Here is a 20,072-nt window from a genome sequence, read left to right as displayed (position 1 = left end):
GTTAAAATTTATTTGCTCAATAAATATAATAAAAAATATTAACCCACTTGAGTTGGTCTGGTGGTATTGGCCATGGACGGATTTATCGCCCGACGAGCCTGGGCACACGCCCCGGCTCAACCCACACTTTCTTTGTATCGCTACAAGAAATTTGACTTATAGTGACGGCTAAAATTCGTCACTATATGTCAAATTTCCGTAGCTAAATCTGTTTGTCATTGTCAAATGGTTGTCACTGCATATTTTCCACTTTTACGTACGGACAAAACGTAGGTAACTCTAAGGAGACCATTTTAAAAACATTATGGACTTCTATTACTGTTGCGGCTATCACTAAAACTTAACATTGTTTTATTTTATTTTTTTATATTTTCTATTCTACTATAAATTCTAAAAATGAGTAATTCATAAAATTACCACTAAAATTAGTTTAATCAATATAATAAAATATTATAATCAATTTTCTTAGGTTCAATTCTCTCCGGTGGCAATTTGGGTGGGCTAATTTAGCTTCTTAAAAAAACATAATAAAATATTAAATGGAAATAAATAAACAATAGAAATATGAAGACAAAACTTGTATAAAAATAGCATTATCATTCTATTTTATTCGATTAAAAGTCCCTTAACCCTTATCGCACACCATTATAAATAAATAGAGCCATATATACATGATTGGCTCTTCACAAGAATTGAAAAACAAGACCCTTATCACACTCCATTATAAATAGATCAGCCATACATGATTGGCTCTTCAGAAGGCAAAGAAATTAGAGATATTAAGCAGAAAGATATAATGAGCTTGATGAACAAGAATGCACTGATTATGTTGCTTTTCCTCTTAAGCTTCATTGCAACTATTATTGATGCACGTTTATTCGATTCAACATCCTCCATCACTCAAGTGATCTCCTCCAATGTTGTCAACTCGACAACCACCAGGCGCTGTAATGATATTGTATGGTACTTTGGTCCAAGGAGTCCTGTTTCATGCCGATGTGTAGATATTGTAGAAACCTGCGAATCAACCTGCAAAAATTGTACTTGTAAACAACCTAAACAGTGTAGTTGCGATGATTACAATGAAGATTGTAAACAATGTTAGATGAAGAGCAAGTTTCATTATAACTATGTATCATATGCATGTGTGTAATGAGACAAAGCCCTTAGGTTTTGTTTGTGTGTATGGAAAATGATTAAATAATCAAATTGTGTTTGTCCTCTTCGGATATTTTATTTAATATTATATTTCAAAATATATTAATTATATTTTTATCAATTAAGTAATAAGGTTTATTAAATTTTTATTGAATAATTAGCTATGATGCACAAATATACCATATATAAGTATATTGTCTCTTTCTCTTCATCTAAAGAACATCTACGACATTGGAAGTTTTAGTTGATACAAAACCACAAGCCAAGATCTTGTAAAAAAAAAAAAAAAGCCAAGGTGTGCTTGTGATCCTCTTTTTCTTTGCATTTCAATATTATTACTAAGAAAATATACTAGAGTCCGTTTAGTGCATATGATATGAAGACAAGATATGATAAAAGTTTGATGTCAGCATATCAAGAAGGGTGAAGGCGTGTGACTTTGTGAGGGCATGATGCATGGCGTATCACGTTATATAACCTCATTGGTATGTATTGAGTACGATTCACGACCTTTTTTCCACGTATCTGTGCTTAAGAGATCCACATACAAAAACTAAAAAGCATAATTTTCCTAAATCACCAAATACCTTGAGAATTGAGATGAATCCCTTCCTTCTACATTAATCTGAAAATAGAGGTGCTATTGTCAAGACAGCCACCACACATAATAGAAATGGAAACACTGAGTAGAAAAACAAAGAAATAGAAACTGATAAAAAAATGATGTCACAATGCAATGCTTAATCAATTGAAATGATAAGGTTCTCAACTTATTCTCAACTTAAGTGGTGTTGAGACTATGTCAATAACTTTGGTGGTTAAATATTTTTTTTTGGTTCATTTGTTTCAAGCTATCGAGCTAAACCGTAGTTCACGAGCTTGAATCGTGTCGAGTTCGAGCAGGATAAAAAGTTCGTGACGAACTTGAGTCAAGTTTTGAGCTGATCTAATTTTTATTGAGTTTTTTTTTGGTTCATTTGTTTCAAGCTATCGAGCTAAACCGTAGTTCACGAGCTTGAATCGTGTCGAGTTCGAGCAGGATAAAAAGTTCGTGACGAACTTGAGTCGAGTTTTTTGAGCTGATCTAATTTTTATTGAGTCAAGTTAAGCTGAACCAAGTTCGACTCAGTTTTTCCCTTCCACCAAATCAGACTCAGTTTTTCCCTTCCACCAAATCAGAAAGACTTTTGATTCATGGTGAGCTAAACCGTAGTTCACGAGCTTGAATCGTGTCGAGTTCGAGCAGGATAAAAAGTTCGTGACGAACTTGAGTCAAGTTTTGAGTTGATCTAATTTTTATTGAGTTTTTTTTTGGTTCATTTGTTTCAAGCTATCGAGCTAAACCGTAGTTCACGAGCTTGAATCGTGTCGAGTTCGAGCAGGATAAAAAGTTCGTGAGGAACTTGAGTCGAGTTTTTTGAGCTGATCTAATTTTTATTGAGTCAAGTTGAGCTGAACCAAGTTCGACTCAGTTTTTCCCTTCCACCAAATCAGACTCAGTTTTTCCCTTCCACCAAATCAGAAAGACTTTTGATTCATGGTGAGCTAAACCGTAGTTCACGAGCTTGAATCGTGTCGAGTTCGAGCAGGATAAAAAGTTCGTGACGAACTTGAGTCAAGTTTTGAGTTGATCTAATTTTTATTGAGTTTTTTTTTGGTTCATTTGTTTCAAGCTATCGAGCTAAACCGTAGTTCACGAGCTTGAATCGTGTCGAGTTCGAGCAGGATAAAAAGTTCGTGACGAACTTGAGTCAAGTTTTTTGAGCTGATCTAATTTTTATTGAGTCAAGTTGAGCTGGACCAAGTTCGACTCAGTTTTTCCCTTCCACCAAATCAGAAAGACTTTTGATTCATGGTGAATCAACGGTCTATTAGACTCAGTTTTTCCCTTCCACCAAATAGTTATTGAGTTATTGAATCAGATATAATTGAGTTATTGAATCAGATATAATGTTAGATAGAAAGACTTTTGATTCATGGTGAATCAACGGTTCAACTGTTATTGCATCAGATAGTTATTGAGTTATTGAATCAGATATAAGAGTTATTGAATCAGATATAATGTTAGATATAATGTTTTTTCCCTTCCACCAAATAGTTATTGAGTTATTGAATCAGATATAATTGAGTTATTGAATCAGATATAATGTTAGATAGAAAGACTTTTGATTCATGGTGAATCAACGGTTCAACTGTTATTGCATCAGATAGTTATTGAGTTATTGAATCAGATATAAGATAGTTATTGAGTTATTGAATCAGATATAAGAGTTATTGAATCAGATATAATGTTAGATATAATGTTATAATGTTACACAAAATGTTAGATAGAAAGACTTTTGATTCATGGTGAATCAACGGTTCAACTGTTATTGCATCAGATAGTTATTGAGTTATTGAATCAGATATAAGAGTTATTGAATCAGATATAATGTTAGATATAATGTTATAATGTTACACAAAACCTCAAGTTACACAAAACAAAACCTCAAGGCAATGAGTTTATGGGTCCTCTCACTTATAAAGTGTTCAACGTCCTCTTAAGGCAATAAGTTTATGGGTCCTCTCACTTATAAAGTGCTCAACCTCCACTTTTTTATCCGATGTGGGACATATAACTCACCCTTGCGCACAACAAGAATTACTCAAATTCATAACTCTAGACATTAAAATTCACAAATACTAATCATCAAATCAATAATTCTCATTGTGTGGTTGGGATAGCCGAACCCTAACTCTTTGGTGCTTCGGGTAGATGTTTTAGATCACTGTTACTCAAAGGATTGAGATTACTGAACTCGTTTAGGTTTAACAACCGTTAGTTTCATCACATTTGATAGTTTAGTGCGAACTACTTGGCAAACAAAACTCACCAACACTACACAACAATTTCATATTACATAAGGTCACAACAATATAATTAATGTATGTCATCTTTGATTTAATTATTTTTATTAAATAATTCTCCACCAGACTTTTATGATAGAGATGAAAAATACTCTCCACAATCCGACAACAGAAGTCGGCCACGAATTTAAAATCTAAAACAACAATTTTCACATGTATAAATGGAAAATGAATAAACAATAAAATATGAAGACGAAACTTGTATAAAATAGCATTATCATTCTACTTTATAATATTTATTTGGTGTACCTCCCAAGAGTTGAAAAACATGATCCTTAATTAACCCTTATTGCACTCCATTATAGATAGAGCCATACATAGTTGGCTCTTCACAAGTAAATAAATTAGAGATATTAGATATGGGAAATGTTAACTTGTGCCCTCAAGGCACAAGTTAAAGATTTAAATATAGAAAGAACTTATTGGAATGTGTGCATTGCATTTAATATTTAACTTTTTAATTATTTAAATGCACAAAATTTTAGAGAAGATTTCTTCTTTTAGGTTTCTTAACATGTGCCCTAAGGGCACAAGTTAACACTACCCATTAGATATAAAGAGAGTAATAATGGACTTGATGAACAAGAAGGCAATGATAAAGTTAGCTATGTTACTTTTCCTCTTAAGCTTCATTACAACTATTGATGCTCGTTTTGATTCAACATCCTTCATCACTCAAGTGATCTCCTCGAATGATGTCAACTCGACAACCAACAGGTGCTGTAAGGATGTTGTATGGTTCACCGTTGAAGGGATTCCTGTTATGTGCCAATGTCTTGATATTGTAGAAACCTGTGACTCAACTTGCAAATACTGTAATTGCAAACAACCTAAGCGGTGTACTTGCGATGATTACCAGCAAAACTGTAATGAATGTTAAGTAGAGATAACTATGTACCATATGCATGTGTGTAATGAGACAAAGCCTCTAGACTTTGTTTATTTTGTATGGAAAATGAATAAATAATTAATGGAATAAAATTACATAAAGGCCATACAGTTTGTTTTTTTTACAAACTGGAGGGTCAAATTATGTTTGTTTTACTATCCTCTTTGGATATATATTATATTTTAATTAGCTATTATTTTTTATCAATTAAGTAATAAGTTTAATTTTTTATCAATTAAGTAATAAGTTTTATTAAATTTTTATTGGATAATTAGCTATGATCCACAATATACTACATATAAGTATATTGTCTCTTTCTCTTCATCTAAAGAACATCTAAGACATAATAAGGTTTAGTTGATACAAAACGACAATCCAAGATGTGCTTGTTATCCTCTTTTTCTTTGTATTTCAATATTATTACTAAGAAACTATAATGGGCACAATTACTTATATGTTTGATAAATCAACATGTCATAAATCCTAAGGTTTTTATTTTTACTTATGTTTTTTCGTTTCATTGTTATGCTTGTTTCCATGGGTTTTATATTACTTTTTTTTTTTGAAGGAATGGGTTTTATATTACTTAGTTTGCTTTAGTTTTGCTCCTCGTATGTTTGATAATTTTTTTGAAAAGGACTCGCTTAATAGGTACTAAATCTCAAGTAAGAGGCTTATGATTATTTTTTTGAAAGAAGTAAGAGGCTTATAGCTATCACTAAATTCAGTATATCCTATCAGATTTTGCAAATGTCTTGTTAATATGTGGTAGAATTGGTCATCTCAAAGACCACATATAGTCAATTTGGATGAATGCTTACAAATATTTTTTTTCAAAAGTTTGATAGATTTAAAGACTGTACGTAGATCTCGATTTATCATTGACCTTTGATTAGACGTAGAAGATTTTAGTTTGGTTGTTAGGATTTTGATTTGGTTTTATTAACGCCTTAATGTCTTATGATCTTAAAATATAGATGAACAATGTCCTAACCTATGATCATTTTGATTGGACTCATGATATTTTAGCATCTCAATGAATGAAGATTATTTCCTAGAAAAAAACAATATGCGTGGGTGTAATGAGACAAATTGTTTTAGGCTTTGTTTTTTGTGTGTATCAAAATGAATAAATAATCAATTGAATACAATTACTACTAGGCCGTAGAGTTTGTCTTTTACAATTTGTAGGCCAGTCAAGTTGTGTTTCTTTTACTATCTTTGTGTATATTTTATTTAACTATATTTCAATATCATATATCTCTATTTTTAACTCTCTTTCTTCCTTTAAAAAAAAAACTCTAAAAAAAAAGCATATTATTATTTTTTTTCAAAAAAATGTACATTATTATTTATCAATTAAAATCCTTAATTGACTACTGATTAAATTAAATAATAAGGTTTATAATATTTTTTTTATTGGAGGATTATTTTATTTGTATGGACTCAAATACGAGTGAATGTCATTACTAACCCAAATAATGAGTATCTAGAGAAAATTGCTCTTTTCACTCTTTAAAGCTCATTTTTCAATTGACATTGGTCCAATGACAGTTAATTGCCGTTCGACACTTTTAAGATTGATTAACCGATTTATATAGTGATAGAACCACTCTTAAAAGTATCTAACGACTAACAACTGTTGCATCGACGGTAGTTGAAAAAGGGGCAATTTAAGAAGCAAGAAGAGCAATTTTCGTACCTAATTGGTTATCAATATCTAGCTACCGTCCATAATATACCAGGCATAGGCATATTGTACATTTTCTCTCTCGTTTTGAAAAAGCATATAATAGCATATTCAATGGGGAATCTTTTACTTAATAAGGAACTCAATCTGTTAAGGACTCCACTGGAGGAAGAAAAAAAGAGAGTATATGTTAATTATCGACAACTAATTAAAAACTCTCTCTTCAACAACTAGCGGGTTCAACAATCAAAATAGAATAAATAGATAAAAGTTGATCTCATCATCTCGAACTCATGTGATATTTCTCCTTTCAGTTTTTATTTATTGGCTAAATAAATAGAAAACTCATCTCAGCAATCCATCTTATCGCTTGTAGCAAACCATAATCCTCGCCTTCTTTGAGGGATATCATTGGAGAATAGCACAACGTTTTGGCTCTTATAAACATGACATTATGATCACGGATGCACATTTCAATCCCCCACTTTATCACCTATAAAGGATACATCAAGATTGCATTTTAATTACTAAATAGTGGTTTTCTACACTTTGTTAAATCCGGCCGATTTTTATTTTCATACCTTTGAACATCATTAAATCTAGCTCATTGATATTGGTTGAGGCACGTGGCCATATGTTGATAATAAATCATTGTCACAATCAGGGACGGACCCAGACTTTTGTTATTGGTGTGGCTAAAACTTCGAAGAAAGTATATATATTAACAAAGCGAACTTGTGATACAATAAGCACAATAGCAAAACAGCTTAGACATTTCCATTTTACCAATTATGTTAGAGATAAATATTCTGTGTAATATTATAATGTAATGTCTTGTCCTTTTCCATATCATGAAAGGTACATATATACAATAATAATAGGCTAGTCAAACCTATGATTAATTACAAACATTAATCAAATTAATTACAAATAACTACAAATATAATTATACTTTAATGACAAAATTATTTTATTCTATCAATTTGAACTCAAGAAGCGCCGAATGTTAATGTAGCTTCTACCGCTAGGCCAAGATGTGAGGTTCAATCTTATTTCATAATTTTAAGGTTTTGTTTGCAAGTTTGGAAGGAAAGGGTTTGGAAAAAAAGGAAGTAGCAAATGGAACAAATAGATGACATTGAAAGGGAAATGCTTTGGAGGTTCATTTTTCTTCATTGTACAAAATTCTCCTCATTTGGGGGACTAAAAAATTGTATTGGAGGAGGGTTTTGTAGGGTTTTAGAAGGTTTAGATGAATTCTTCAAAATTTAATATATGTAGTTATAATATTCTTAATTTTAAAAATATATTAATCATAATCATTAATTTGTCATTCTAAAAAATTACACTTTCTAAAAATAAAAAAGATTTTATAATTTTCTCTAAATTTTCAACTCTCCGAAGCCTACCCTTCCCCTCTCAAACAAAACCAAACACTCTTTATGTCTCTTTGGCAATTAGACAAGTCACAAATAAATGCCTAAAAAATTTGGACAGTGATTGACTGCAGTCTGCAATTTACCGCATTCACGCAGTCATGCATTCTTCGTCGTCTGGTCATGATAGGATGATCCTGATTTGAGAACAAAATTATAAATAAAAATTAAATACATTTTTCTGAGCTGCTTGATCTAGATCAGACGGTTAATAATGTAATGAATGTGTGACTGTGAAAAAGCTAACTACAGTAAATCATAATTAAAAAAATTCCCCGTACACTCCACTATGGATGCAAGTATTCGCACAAAATACATTTTTTCCTTGCAAGCTTCATTCACGTTGGTAGACAATTTCTTGACATTTTCCACATAAAATTCTTCACAATCGGGGGTGATTCTAAACTTGACACTAAAGACCAATTGTCGTCCATTCTTAAACTCACATTTTATATTGTCCGATAAGCATAATTCAGTTGACATGAAAAATATATTGGTATATGCAACATCCGGATTCGAACTCCGCACTTATTCATCTTACAAAATGAATTCTAACTATTAGACTATAAAGAAGAAGAAAAAACTCACAATATACTAATTTCTTTGCGAATTATAGTCTTATTAGAACATATATATACTAATATTAATCTAATCCTTTTATTTATAAAGCGTAGCATTTATCCTCAAACTATTCACCTATTTTTTATTTTTTTTCGAAGAAATTCCAACAAGATCCTTTTTCTTCCATAACCTTCTACGTTGCTCTGTTTCCTATTACAACACTTTCCCAAAACCATTAATTGCACGAATATAGGGAACTAGAAACGTTTGTATGAAGATGAATCCACAAGCAGAGAAAGTGGTGAGAAGAGTAACCATGGTGGCAACTATAACTGCTTCATATTTTCTGTTAACAGCTGATTATGGTCCTGAACCTACCCTTTTTGACCCTGTAAGTCCCTCTCTTCCTATCTTCCTATATCAATTTTTCCATCAAATTTTACAAATTTAGAGTTGGGTTTGATCCTGAATTTCCAAAGTGGTCCCTATAAAATAGCGACCTTGTAAGTTTAGTCCCTACTTAATTTTAATAGCATTTTTAGTCCCTAATTTTGTTTTTCTGCACTGAGTATTAGTCCCTACTCAATTCAAATTTGTTTAATTTATGCTTAAACTCTTAAATTTTTGAACAATTTTTTGCAGACATGTTTAGAACATTACTAAAAGTTCGTCCGCAAAAAATTATCGCAAAATTTGATTTCTACATCCAGATTTTATTACTTTTTATCTTTAACTTTTGTCGTTTTAAAAAATTCATATTTAATTCATTTCATGTCAGAAAATTCTAAATTTTAGTAAACGAACCTTTCATAGTGTTCTAATCTTGTCTCAAAAAAATCGTTCAAAAATTTAAGAGTTTAAGGATAATTAATCAAACTTTGTTTTAGCAGGGACTAAAATTATAAGTAAATTTTTTTTTATAGGGACTAAAAATGCTATTAAAATTAAGTAGGGACTAAACTTACAAGGTCGCTATTTTATAGGGACTAGAAACATAATTAACCCTAAGAGTAGTGCTAGCAACACTCTCTTTTCAACACTCTCTCAAACACTCATTTTCTCATTGGTTTAAACCAAGGTGGGTCTCACACATTGGAAATGGGTTCCACTTAAAGTGGTGGGACATACATTAATTTCACCCAATAAGAGAGTGAGTGTTAGAGAGAGTGTTTAAAAGAGAGTGTCCATAGCATTCCTCTTAACCCTAATTTATATGTGTCATATATCTTCTACTATTATATGCTAAATTTGTGCTTCTAATTTACAATTCCTCTGCTTAAAGAATTAGGATGGGTAAGTTCATCTAAGGTCCTATTGGTTATCAATTTTTCATTCTACTTGCAAGTTAATTAAATAAGCAAATCACAGTGCTGTATGATTGTTACTATTAGCTGATTATAATGCTTATTTAATGAAGATGCTATGTATAGAAAATTAATTTTCTTAATGAAGATAAATACTAGGAATATTCTCTTTTCTTTTTTGAGCATATGATGGTTCAATCTTTTGATGTCAGATTAAGAAGGGCATGCTTTCAGCAGAGAGTACCGTGAAAGAGTACATATTTGGATCAAAGAATGAGTCTCACGAAAATCAAATGGAGAAACTCAACAGCAATAAGGATAATCCATAAATTTAAGGGCATCTTGTATAGTAGCAGAGCATAGAGCATTACACTGAACAAAAGTTGCTCTTTGGAAAATTGAACATCTAAATGTATGTAATTAATTAAATGGATTGATTGGTTCAATATGAAGACTAGATATAGCCAATGTGCCATCAAGCACATTTTTAGCATGGATTAGTCAATGAAACTAGTTGACATTATGGTCCACAGAGGAAAAAAGTCTATTATAATATGTAACGTCGAAAGATGGTTCACACTATGTGCGGTACTCACACATGTTGTACATTCAATCATCTTTGTTTTAATCGTCTTTGTTTTCTTAAACTATTACAAGTTTTATATGTCAGTATTGTTGTAAATTTTGAGTATATTTCAAAAGTTTCAAATATTGTGTCCCATATTTTTAATTGAGGAATATCGAAAAATATTTTAATAGAAAATTATTATCATATTATTTTTATTAAAATTTTTGACTTAGTTTTGTTTGACAGGTTTTAATTCCCAATTTTGTAACTGCCTTTGACCACATTATTAGTTGTTGTTATTTACTTGGTCAATATGTGCATGTTTCTATTCCAATCCAAAAACTAACGTTACACTTACCTGGTCAATATCACTACTACTGTTTTACGGTTTTGATGAGCAATTTAATTGCCACATAACTAACATGTGTATCAATTCAATGCCTATAAAAAAGGGTAAGAAACCGGGACAGCAGACAAGCTGAGTAGCACACATACATTTCTTAAAATTCATTTTTCTCTCCTCCATTAAATTGAGTTTCTTGGGTTACATCTTCCTGTTAAAATTTCTTCTTGCGAGTTCTGCATCCTTGATTTTATATCAAGAAGGGTCTGTTAAATCCTGGGGGTTAGCGTATAATTACGTGAAAAAGCCTTAAGGACAGTGCGATCAGCACGTCTCAGACTATTCATTATTTGTTCGTTTTGTAGATGTTGATTCTATTTGATTTGGCTGTTAAAGATGTTGATAAAGTCATGGTCGGGGTTCTAATTCAACAACAATCTCAAAAGAGATAAGTTTATTAATCTCTCTTGTTTATATTTGATTGATTCTTTTATTTATATATATTGATTATTATTTATAGAGATAATTTATGCCTAAAATTACAACATTCTTAAGGCTTTTCTGCGTGATTGTTTAATTGCTACAATTTTATTGTTTGATTTGTGAATGAGAAATTATTGTGAATGAAAAATTATTGACGGTGACATGCTTTGTTGATTTTGAAAGCCATTATTTTTCTAACAAAGCATTGTTATTATTATTTAATCTCAGTATCTGATTATATTTTTCTTTTTTGGTGAATTGGAGAAGGTTTGTAGAAGGTGAAAATTTTGGTGAACCTTTGATTTAAAGGGAATGGAGAATTAGGTGCTGGAAATTATACTACGGATGTGTCACCCAACAAGTAGATGTTTCATATGAGAAAGAATACAATGAACTTCAAACCATCAATATAACGTGGCTGGTAAATGAACGAGAGTATAGTGTGATCTACTTCCTTGTAAGTTTTAAACTATTCTCCCTTGAAATCATCCACAAGGGATCGGGTACATATTCTAACCTTTAAACCTCATAAGTTTTGATATTGTGCTGAAATTGTTACATGGATAACTTAAATGTTTTTCAATATTTGTGTGTCGTTTATCCATAGAATGCGGGGGTTATACATGCTCTTAAACAAAAATTTGCATTGTGGATTTATGCTTGTTTGTTTTATTCATCAAAGTTCCGCAATGTAGATCCATGCTATATATGCTAAGTACTTGTTTATATTTTGGATTATTTGTGCTGAATGTTGACTATGTTTCATTGGACAACGTTTATCTTACTCCTTGAACTCAAGTGCAGTCTGAATTGTAAGTAATAGTAGTTGTTTATGATGATTGATGAGCTAATATGTTGGTTGGGCATGAGGGATATGTGAAGTGTTTCTAGAATAAATGACGAGTTTGTTACTTCATTGTTCCAGCTGTGCAATCTATGACTTATATGCTAGAGTCAGTAGGTAGTTTCTATGCGTTGCACTATTTTTAGAGTTAATGATTGCTAACTTATGGTTGCATGTTTTTATATTAATGGTTTGATGTACCATTTTTTTTTTATCATATAGTGTTGTTATTCTTTGAGGATTTGATCTAACATGTTTGGAACATAAGACCATATTTAAGATATGATTTAAACTTGAAAATTTGATCAATAGTTGAATAAAATTTACAAAGAGGCTAATGTGTAAATCTGTCTCTACGAAATTGTTTTTTGAGTAGTTGTTATATATGTTTATACTGCGACCACTTCTTCACATGTGTATAAGTTTCATGTTTTGAAAATTTTATCTTATACAAGTGAATTGACATGAGATATTTTATTGAGAAAATTATGAAAAATATCTTATGGGTTATCCATTGTATTAGAATAATACAATGATGTTTAATTAAATTTGTTTATGTGAAAGTATATATTTATGAGATTTATTTTTCATTGTGGAACTGTTGTCACTTGAAAATTATTCAAGTAGACCTATATAATAAATCCACACATAGAGTTATAATTTCTCAATGTGGGGGTTTGTCGCTTAGACTTTATCTAAGTAGACCTGATGAAGTATATCAAGGAAGTCAGTTTGACAATATATTAAATATTGTTTAGAGTTGATGAACCATTGCATTAAAATAATGCAATGATGTTAATTGAAATTGAAATTCAATGAGAATAAATCAAAATGTACAATTATTTTACTTATTGTGGGGATTTTGTCACTTGAAGTCATTCAAGCAGACCTATATTATAAATCTACAAATAGATTTATATTTATCCACATTGATATTAATGTCGCTTAATAATAATGTAAGCAGACATGTATAAAAATAATTATAGAGATCAAGTTTATTGTTATAAACTTTGATAACTATTTGAGGCTGATTGACTTAGAGACGTCTTAGTCAATCTTATATGATGAAAGAAAATTGTCTTCATCATTTGTGTATAAAGTAGCTACTAAACAAAACCCCTTGGGATGAAATAAATTTGTGTACATCGAGGGGATTGAGACTTAAGCCATTTGAAATTAATAAGTGATGGGAACCCAACCTTTGTGATTGGAGATCCCATGAATAAGGTTCATATGGGTAAGAACAAGTCACTTATTAGTTCTGCTAGCACCAAAAATTAGTTAATTAATTTTTGTTCTCGTCCCTTTCCTATGGTGTGTGTGTGAAGTGCTAGACACTGCATTATGGGAGGATAAGCATATAAAGCTTTTAATGAATTTCATATCCCTTATGGGTGGTGTATGATTTGCAGCATACACTTGATGAAATCACCTATGTGAGTGTCAAGTGGGGCCGCTTGTATGAGATCTTGGCAAAATCTCTGGAGCACTCATGAAATAATCCAGGCACGCGCACGGCCTATTCGCGCACCACAGCGCCAACAGCAAGAATTGTGGGGGTGTGATGCGAGTGGTATACCACTAACATATACCAAGTGATTTTGGTTCATATAGCTTGCTACACCAACTTCACTGTGTGTTAAGTATTATCATTCTAGGGCTGGTTCATATAGCTTGCTACACCAGTTTGATGCATCACATCTAGGATGTTAACCCAGGAATTCCTTTTTCTAATTTATTTTAAACTTTTGAAATATGTGGGGGATTGTTGTAAATTTTGAGTATATTTCAAAAGTTTCAAATATTGTGTCCCATATTTTTAATTGAGGAATATCGAAAAATATTTTAATAGAAAATTATTATCATATTATTTTTATTAAAATTTTTGACTTAGTTTTGTTGACAGGTTTTAATTCCCAATTTTGTAACTGCCTTTGACCACATTATTAGTTGTTGTTATTTACTTGGTCAATATGTGCATGTTTCTATTCCAATCCAAAAACTAACGTTACACTTACCTGGTCAATATCACTACTACTGTTTTACGGTTTTGATGAGCAATTTAATTGCCACATAACTAACATGTGTATCAATTCAATGCCTATAAAAAAGGGTAAGAAACCGGGACAGCAGACAAGCTGAGTAGCACACATACATTTCTTAAAATTCATTTTTCTCTCCTCCATTAAATTGAGTTTCTTGGGTTACATCTTCCTGTTAAAATTTCTTCTTGCGAGTTCTGCATCCTTGATTTTATATCAAGAAGGGTCTGTTAAATCCTGGGGGTTAGCGTATAATTACGTGAAAAAGCCTTAAGGACAGTGCGATCAGCACGTCTCAGACTATTCATTATTTGTTCGTTTTGTAGATGTTGATTCTATTTGATTTGGCTGTTAAAGATGTTGATAAAGTCATGGTCGGGGTTCTAATTCAACAACAATCTCAAAAGAGATAAGTTTATTAATCTCTCTTGTTTATATTTGATTGATTCTTTTATTTATATATATTGATTATTATTTATAGAGATAATTTATGCCTAAAATTACAACAAGTATCACGTCTGGTGGGGTGTCCCGATGTCCATGTATATTTAAAAGTAGGGTAGTGTTAACTTGTGCCCTTAGGACACATGTTAAGAAATCCAAAAAAAGAAATATTTTCTTAAATTTTGTACATTCAATTCATTAAAGCATTAAAGATTAAATCTAATACACGCATTACAATACATTATTTCTACATTTGGCTTCTAAACTTGTGCCTTAAGGGCACAAGTTAACATTTCCCTTAAAAGTATTGTAACATCGCTAAATTCCATAGTTAATTGATATATAACAATCCTTAGTTTATCAACTATTATTCATTAATTTTGTAAAATGAACAAACTATGGTTTATTAAAAGACAAATTAACCATATATTACATATATTACTTACTTTATTAATCGGTCATTAATCAACTATGGAATTTCATGATACAAAAGAAATATGTTATCTATGCAACAAAACAATGCATGAAAGCGAAATTAACCTAAAAGCATAAAAAGTGTCATGAAATGCCGAATAAGATTCTTCAAAAACACTCCAGCACAAACCGGCAACCCCTTAAAATCGTTATATTTTAGTGTTCAACAATACAATGTACTCTTTAATAGATTTTGTAGTTGCATTCTATGAATCACCGACTCCAACTCTGAGACATCGATCGAAATTAAAGAAAAAAATCAACAGTTAATGAAACTACATGTGTCGGTGCAGTGTCAATCTTGGACACTAGACGTAGTTTTAATTTGAAGTATCGGTGTGGTGTCGATGTTGGACACCGGACATCTTTATAAGTTACATCCCTTCAAATTAAGAGATATATAAATAGACTTATATATACATACATAATTGCTAGCCTCCTTATATTACAAAATCAGAGAGAGATGGAATTGAACAAGGCCTCGTTGAACGTGGCTTTATTGCTTTTCTTGTTGGACTTCACAGCAACAGTTGACGCTCGCTTTGATCAAATCTTCCTCAACACTCAAGTGCTCTCTAATGTCAAACTGATCACAACATCGTGTTGTGATAATTGTCATTGCACAAAAACAATCCCTCCTCTTTGTCGCTGTGCCGATATTGTGAAAAATAAATGCAACTCAGCTTGTAAATTATGTGTTTGTAAAAGCTCAATTCCACCGCAGTGTCGTTGTATGGATCACACTGACTTCTGCTATGAACCATGTAAGGTAAATCCTATGAAGTCTCAACTTTAAGCTCTCTAAGAAGGACAAAATTTCAATAATACAAATATATAATGTTTATGTATCAAGATTCAATAATACAAATATATAATGTTTATGTATCAAGAGATTGTGCAACTCTGTTTTCCTTATATTATAGTACTACTACTACATATGTTTTGTTTCCTTCCAAAAAAAAATATTGTTGTTCAGTTGAAATTTCATTTCTTTTAAGAGTACCATATATATGTTGCAAACTCTCATCTAAAAAGTGTGTTTTATAAGCTAAATGATTTTCCAACCTAATAATTTAGTTTTTCTTAATAGAATAGCCTATGCAAATACACACACATGTTTGTATAAGATATAAATCCCCGCGTGGAATCGCGGAGAGTAACCTCTTGAATCGAATAAGACTACATTAGCGCAAAAGTTTTAATGTTGTATTATCATGACTCGATTTAAATTCAATATATCAATAGTTAGGCTGAAACATAGAAGGAAATTGCTATGTCAAGCGAAATATATTTCACGAATTCATCACGATATGTGTATTTCAATTATATCGCGTCATTGCTATCAGATTTCCGCTAATTCCACATTTTTGCCGTTGAACCGTTATAACTAGCAAACAAGCTTTGTGGTAGTATTGTGAGTTATTCCCTCGCGATGAATAGCATCACTCAACATAGAATGGTCTTTGTAGTGAAGGGATGCAGGTTTTAAAAATTAAATTATACATTAGTAACATAGTTCTAATCGATTAAAATACTAGAAAACATTCCAAATACCAGGGAGGGAATAATTTTGCATTTATCTTAACATGGATCAAACCAAAACTAAAATAATGGGGTGTTGCATAGTAATCATCGACCAACTCTATTCTCATCTCTAAAATAATACATTAGTCCATTAACAATACATTAAAAATTCTTTGAAAAATCTAATCGATATACTATTATATTTTCAAGTGATAGATATCCAACAATCTAATTTTTTTAAACAAGTCAAACTAGTCCACCGAAAACTTGAAATACATCTATTAAAGTCTATTAATTTTTTTTTGGCTGATTTTTTTAAAATATTTTAAAACATATTGTTTTCCTTTTTGTTGAATTCAGCCCAAACCAAATTTTTTAACCGGCCAATACGGTTTTTTTTAGCCCCAAAATGTTTTTAAGAAAAAATAATAATATTTAAAATATAAAAATAATGGAGTGGTATTGGTCAATATCGACACTCAAGCGACTTACGATGGCCCTCCGATTACCCGATGGCGGTGGGTTGTGGAACTTCAATGGATCATGGTGAAACTCTGTCGTTGACCACCACCTCACGATCACCTTTTCTAGTTTTTAAGTTTTAAATATATTATATTATTTAATAAATTTGTTAAAGGGATATTATTTAATAAATATTATTATTTTTATCCTAAAAAAAGAATCAAGTTTAGTACCATATTAGACACCATTGACCACCATATTTGACTATCACTTAAAAATAATCATTTTTCTCTTTTACTTTTTAACATATATTTAATATTTAATGTAGATATTTAAATAAAATTTCCCTCTATATAAATAGACCCATTAGTTGCCTATCTCTTGCAAGTGTGATAAAGAAATATTGATAGTATTAATGCAGTTAAACAAGCTGCAGGCAATGATGAAGATATCTTTGTTGCTTTTCTTAGGTTTCATTGCAACTAGGGGTGTTCGCGGTGCGGTTTGGATCGGTTTTGAGGCAAAATGTCAACCGATCCAAAATAAAAATCTCATGCGGTTCGGTTCGGTTTGGATGAGTATTCTAAAAAAATCCGAACCGAACCGATCCAAATATATGCGGTTTAATTTGGATCGGTTTTTGGATGTCCAAAATGCAAAATATATTTTTTTATTTACTCTTTTTTGAAGAATATAATTTTTTTTATTAATATTAATATTACACAAACACGGTAAAATAATAGGTTTGATGCAAAATATATTAAAAAAATAAAATTATAGTATGAAAATTATCGATTATTTTTTAAACATATGAAGTAATAATAATATAGATTAAATTAGTGCAATGTATAAGATTAAAATTTAATAAACAACATAATAATGCAATCTATAATACTAATAAAAGAATAAATAAGTATTAATATTTACTTTTGCGGTTTGGTTCGGTTTGGTTCGGTTTTGAAAAAGTGATCCGAAATCCGATCCGATCTTAGCGGTTTTTACAAAACAACATCCAAACGCATCCAAATATATTCGGTTTTTTGCGGTTTTCGGTTTTTTTGGATCGGTTTGCGGTTTTATTTTGGATCGGTTTGGATTTGAACACCCCTAATTGCAACTATATGGTTGATGCTCGTTGGATCCAACAACCATCAATAGTGTTGCTTTCAAATTGTTAAACGAAGTGTGCTTAGATGACTGTTCATGCTCAATTAGTGCGACTTTTCCTCCTTGTAAATGTAATGATACAAGAAGAACTTGTAACCTAGGCTGCGATAATTGCTCTTGTGAAACAAGTCCAACATGTCGTTCCGATGATTACTTCTACTCTTGCAATAAATGTACAAATTCCAAAAATGGAGAGCTGCTATTTAAGAACGAGAGCAAGAACGAAATGCAAATCAATAAATAATGATTGTGCAAATCAATAAATAATGATTGATGGAGTAAATTGACAATATTATTTTTCTATTTTTAATCATTTTTTGAATTATTAAAAATATTGGAAAAAAAAAACTAGTACAATTTTTCCTGCTCTCATAAGCATCAATTTTTTTTTGAATTATTAATAAAATTTGAAGAAGACTGGTATAATTTTTTATAGTTTATAACTTAATCAATTCAATCTTTCAAAAAATTTGTAATTATGATTTAATAAATAAAATTTTGTTGTCCTCGTGAGCTAAACTCAGTTGGTATAGTCAATGTATAATATATGCAAGGTCCGAGATTCAAACTAGTATAATATTTTATAGTTTATAATTTAATTAATTAACATCTCAAAAGTTTAATAATTATGATTAAATAAGTAATTTTGTTGTAGAAATTTAATGATATTCAACTTTTTTGAGTTGCTGAGTTGGAGAAGTTTGTTTCTTATTACATACAACTTAAAAAATTAAAAAATTAATCAAGAATGGTTATAAGTTAAGACCGTAGTTAGTTCAGGAGGAGATGTGTTAGGGTGTTTTTGAATGAGGTTTTGGGTTTGTCTTGATCTTTGTGTCTCTGCTGTAAGCTCAGTCCATATCCCTTTTGGATTCAAATTTTTAATGGAGAGGTTTTAGGCTGGTCTTATTGTGGGTGTTTGGGTGATGGGGGCTATTTGTGTTTTAAAAGGTTTACTTAAGTTTTTTTTTATAAAAGGTAAGAGGTCTAACGAGTTTTACAACGGAAGTTTAACTCGCTATATATACGTAGATGAGTCAACCTCTTCAACGAAGTCTGTCTTTGGTTCTGAGTAGGAACAATTGATTTTGACATAATTGATTTTGATTTAAAGTGATTCTGATAAAAGTTATTTGTGTTTAGATACATTTATGTAGAAGTGAGTTGTATTATAAATTTATGTGTGAAAATCAATTCCAAAATCAAAAGCTACAAATCCTAGTTTCAAGTAGAACGACTCTAGAGACAGAATCAATCATACTCGACAACAACCAAACATATCAGAATGAATTATATACCTTCAAAATCAATTTGATTCCATTAGAACAAAAAAACCACCATTTACAATGATGACTTACTGGCACAAATTAAGGATAATTGTTCATGAACAACCATTTTGTCCATAACAGCCATATATACACCCATGTGACATTTTATTTTAATTATTTTCTTTCTCTCGCCTCAAATCCCTTATCAAAACCTTATCTTTATTCTCTCTTCCCTAGTCCACAAAAAAAAAAAAAAAAAAAATATAGAAACACAAAGGCTCTCCTATCACCATCCTCTGCCATCGGCCACCATCACAACCCTCTTATGTCGCCATTTCTTCTGCATCTCGCTGGTTCTTCCTCACTTTGTTGTTCTTTGACAATAAACAACCCGTGATGTAATTTGACCTAAAAATAAGAAGAACATAAAAACGGATAGCAGGAGTAGGAGAAAGAAAATATTAGTATTATATATTTTTCGATAGAAATTAAAAGTAGTAGTTTTTGT

General features: G+C 31.0%; 2 protein-coding genes across 2 annotated transcripts; both read left to right on the top strand.

The window, feature by feature from the left end:
• Positions 1-8,776: 8,776 nt before the first annotated feature.
• Positions 8,777-10,575, top strand: LOC146908676 (uncharacterized). The gene is made up of 2 exons (XM_085727603.1): positions 8,777-9,032; positions 10,158-10,575. The coding sequence occupies exons 1-2, from the start codon at positions 8,913-8,915 to the stop codon at positions 10,272-10,274; spliced, it is 237 nt and encodes a 78-aa protein (XP_085583729.1). The 5' UTR covers positions 8,777-8,912; the 3' UTR covers positions 10,275-10,575.
• A 223-nt stretch (positions 10,576-10,798) lies between these two features.
• LOC146908675 (Bowman-birk type proteinase inhibitor 2-like) lies at positions 10,799-15,990 on the top strand. The gene has a single exon (XM_085722465.1). The coding sequence runs from the start codon at positions 15,607-15,609 to the stop codon at positions 15,937-15,939; it is 333 nt and encodes a 110-aa protein (XP_085578591.1). The 5' UTR covers positions 10,799-15,606; the 3' UTR covers positions 15,940-15,990.
• The last annotated feature ends 4,082 nt before the right edge of the window (positions 15,991-20,072 follow it).

The sequence above is a fragment of the Medicago sativa genome, chromosome 7 (genome assembly GCF_051527215.1).
Source record: "Medicago sativa cultivar Bolivia chromosome 7, Bolivia_mono, whole genome shotgun sequence".
Taxonomy (NCBI): Eukaryota; Viridiplantae; Streptophyta; class Magnoliopsida; order Fabales; family Fabaceae; genus Medicago; species Medicago sativa.
Note: the sequence above shows the minus strand (reverse complement) of the source record. Positions and strands in the feature narration are given on the sequence as shown.

Coding starts and splice junctions, on each gene's coding strand:
- LOC146908675 (XM_085722465.1), top strand. CDS start 15,607: ATGGAATTGAACAAGGCCTCGTTGAACGTGGCTTTATTGCTTTTCTTG.
- LOC146908676 (XM_085727603.1), top strand. CDS start 8,913: ATGAAGATGAATCCACAAGCAGAGAAAGTGGTGAGAAGAGTAACCATG. Junction 9,033..10,157: donor AACCTACCCTTTTTGACCCT/GTAAGTCCCTCT, acceptor TTTTGATGTCAG/ATTAAGAAGGGCATGCTTTC.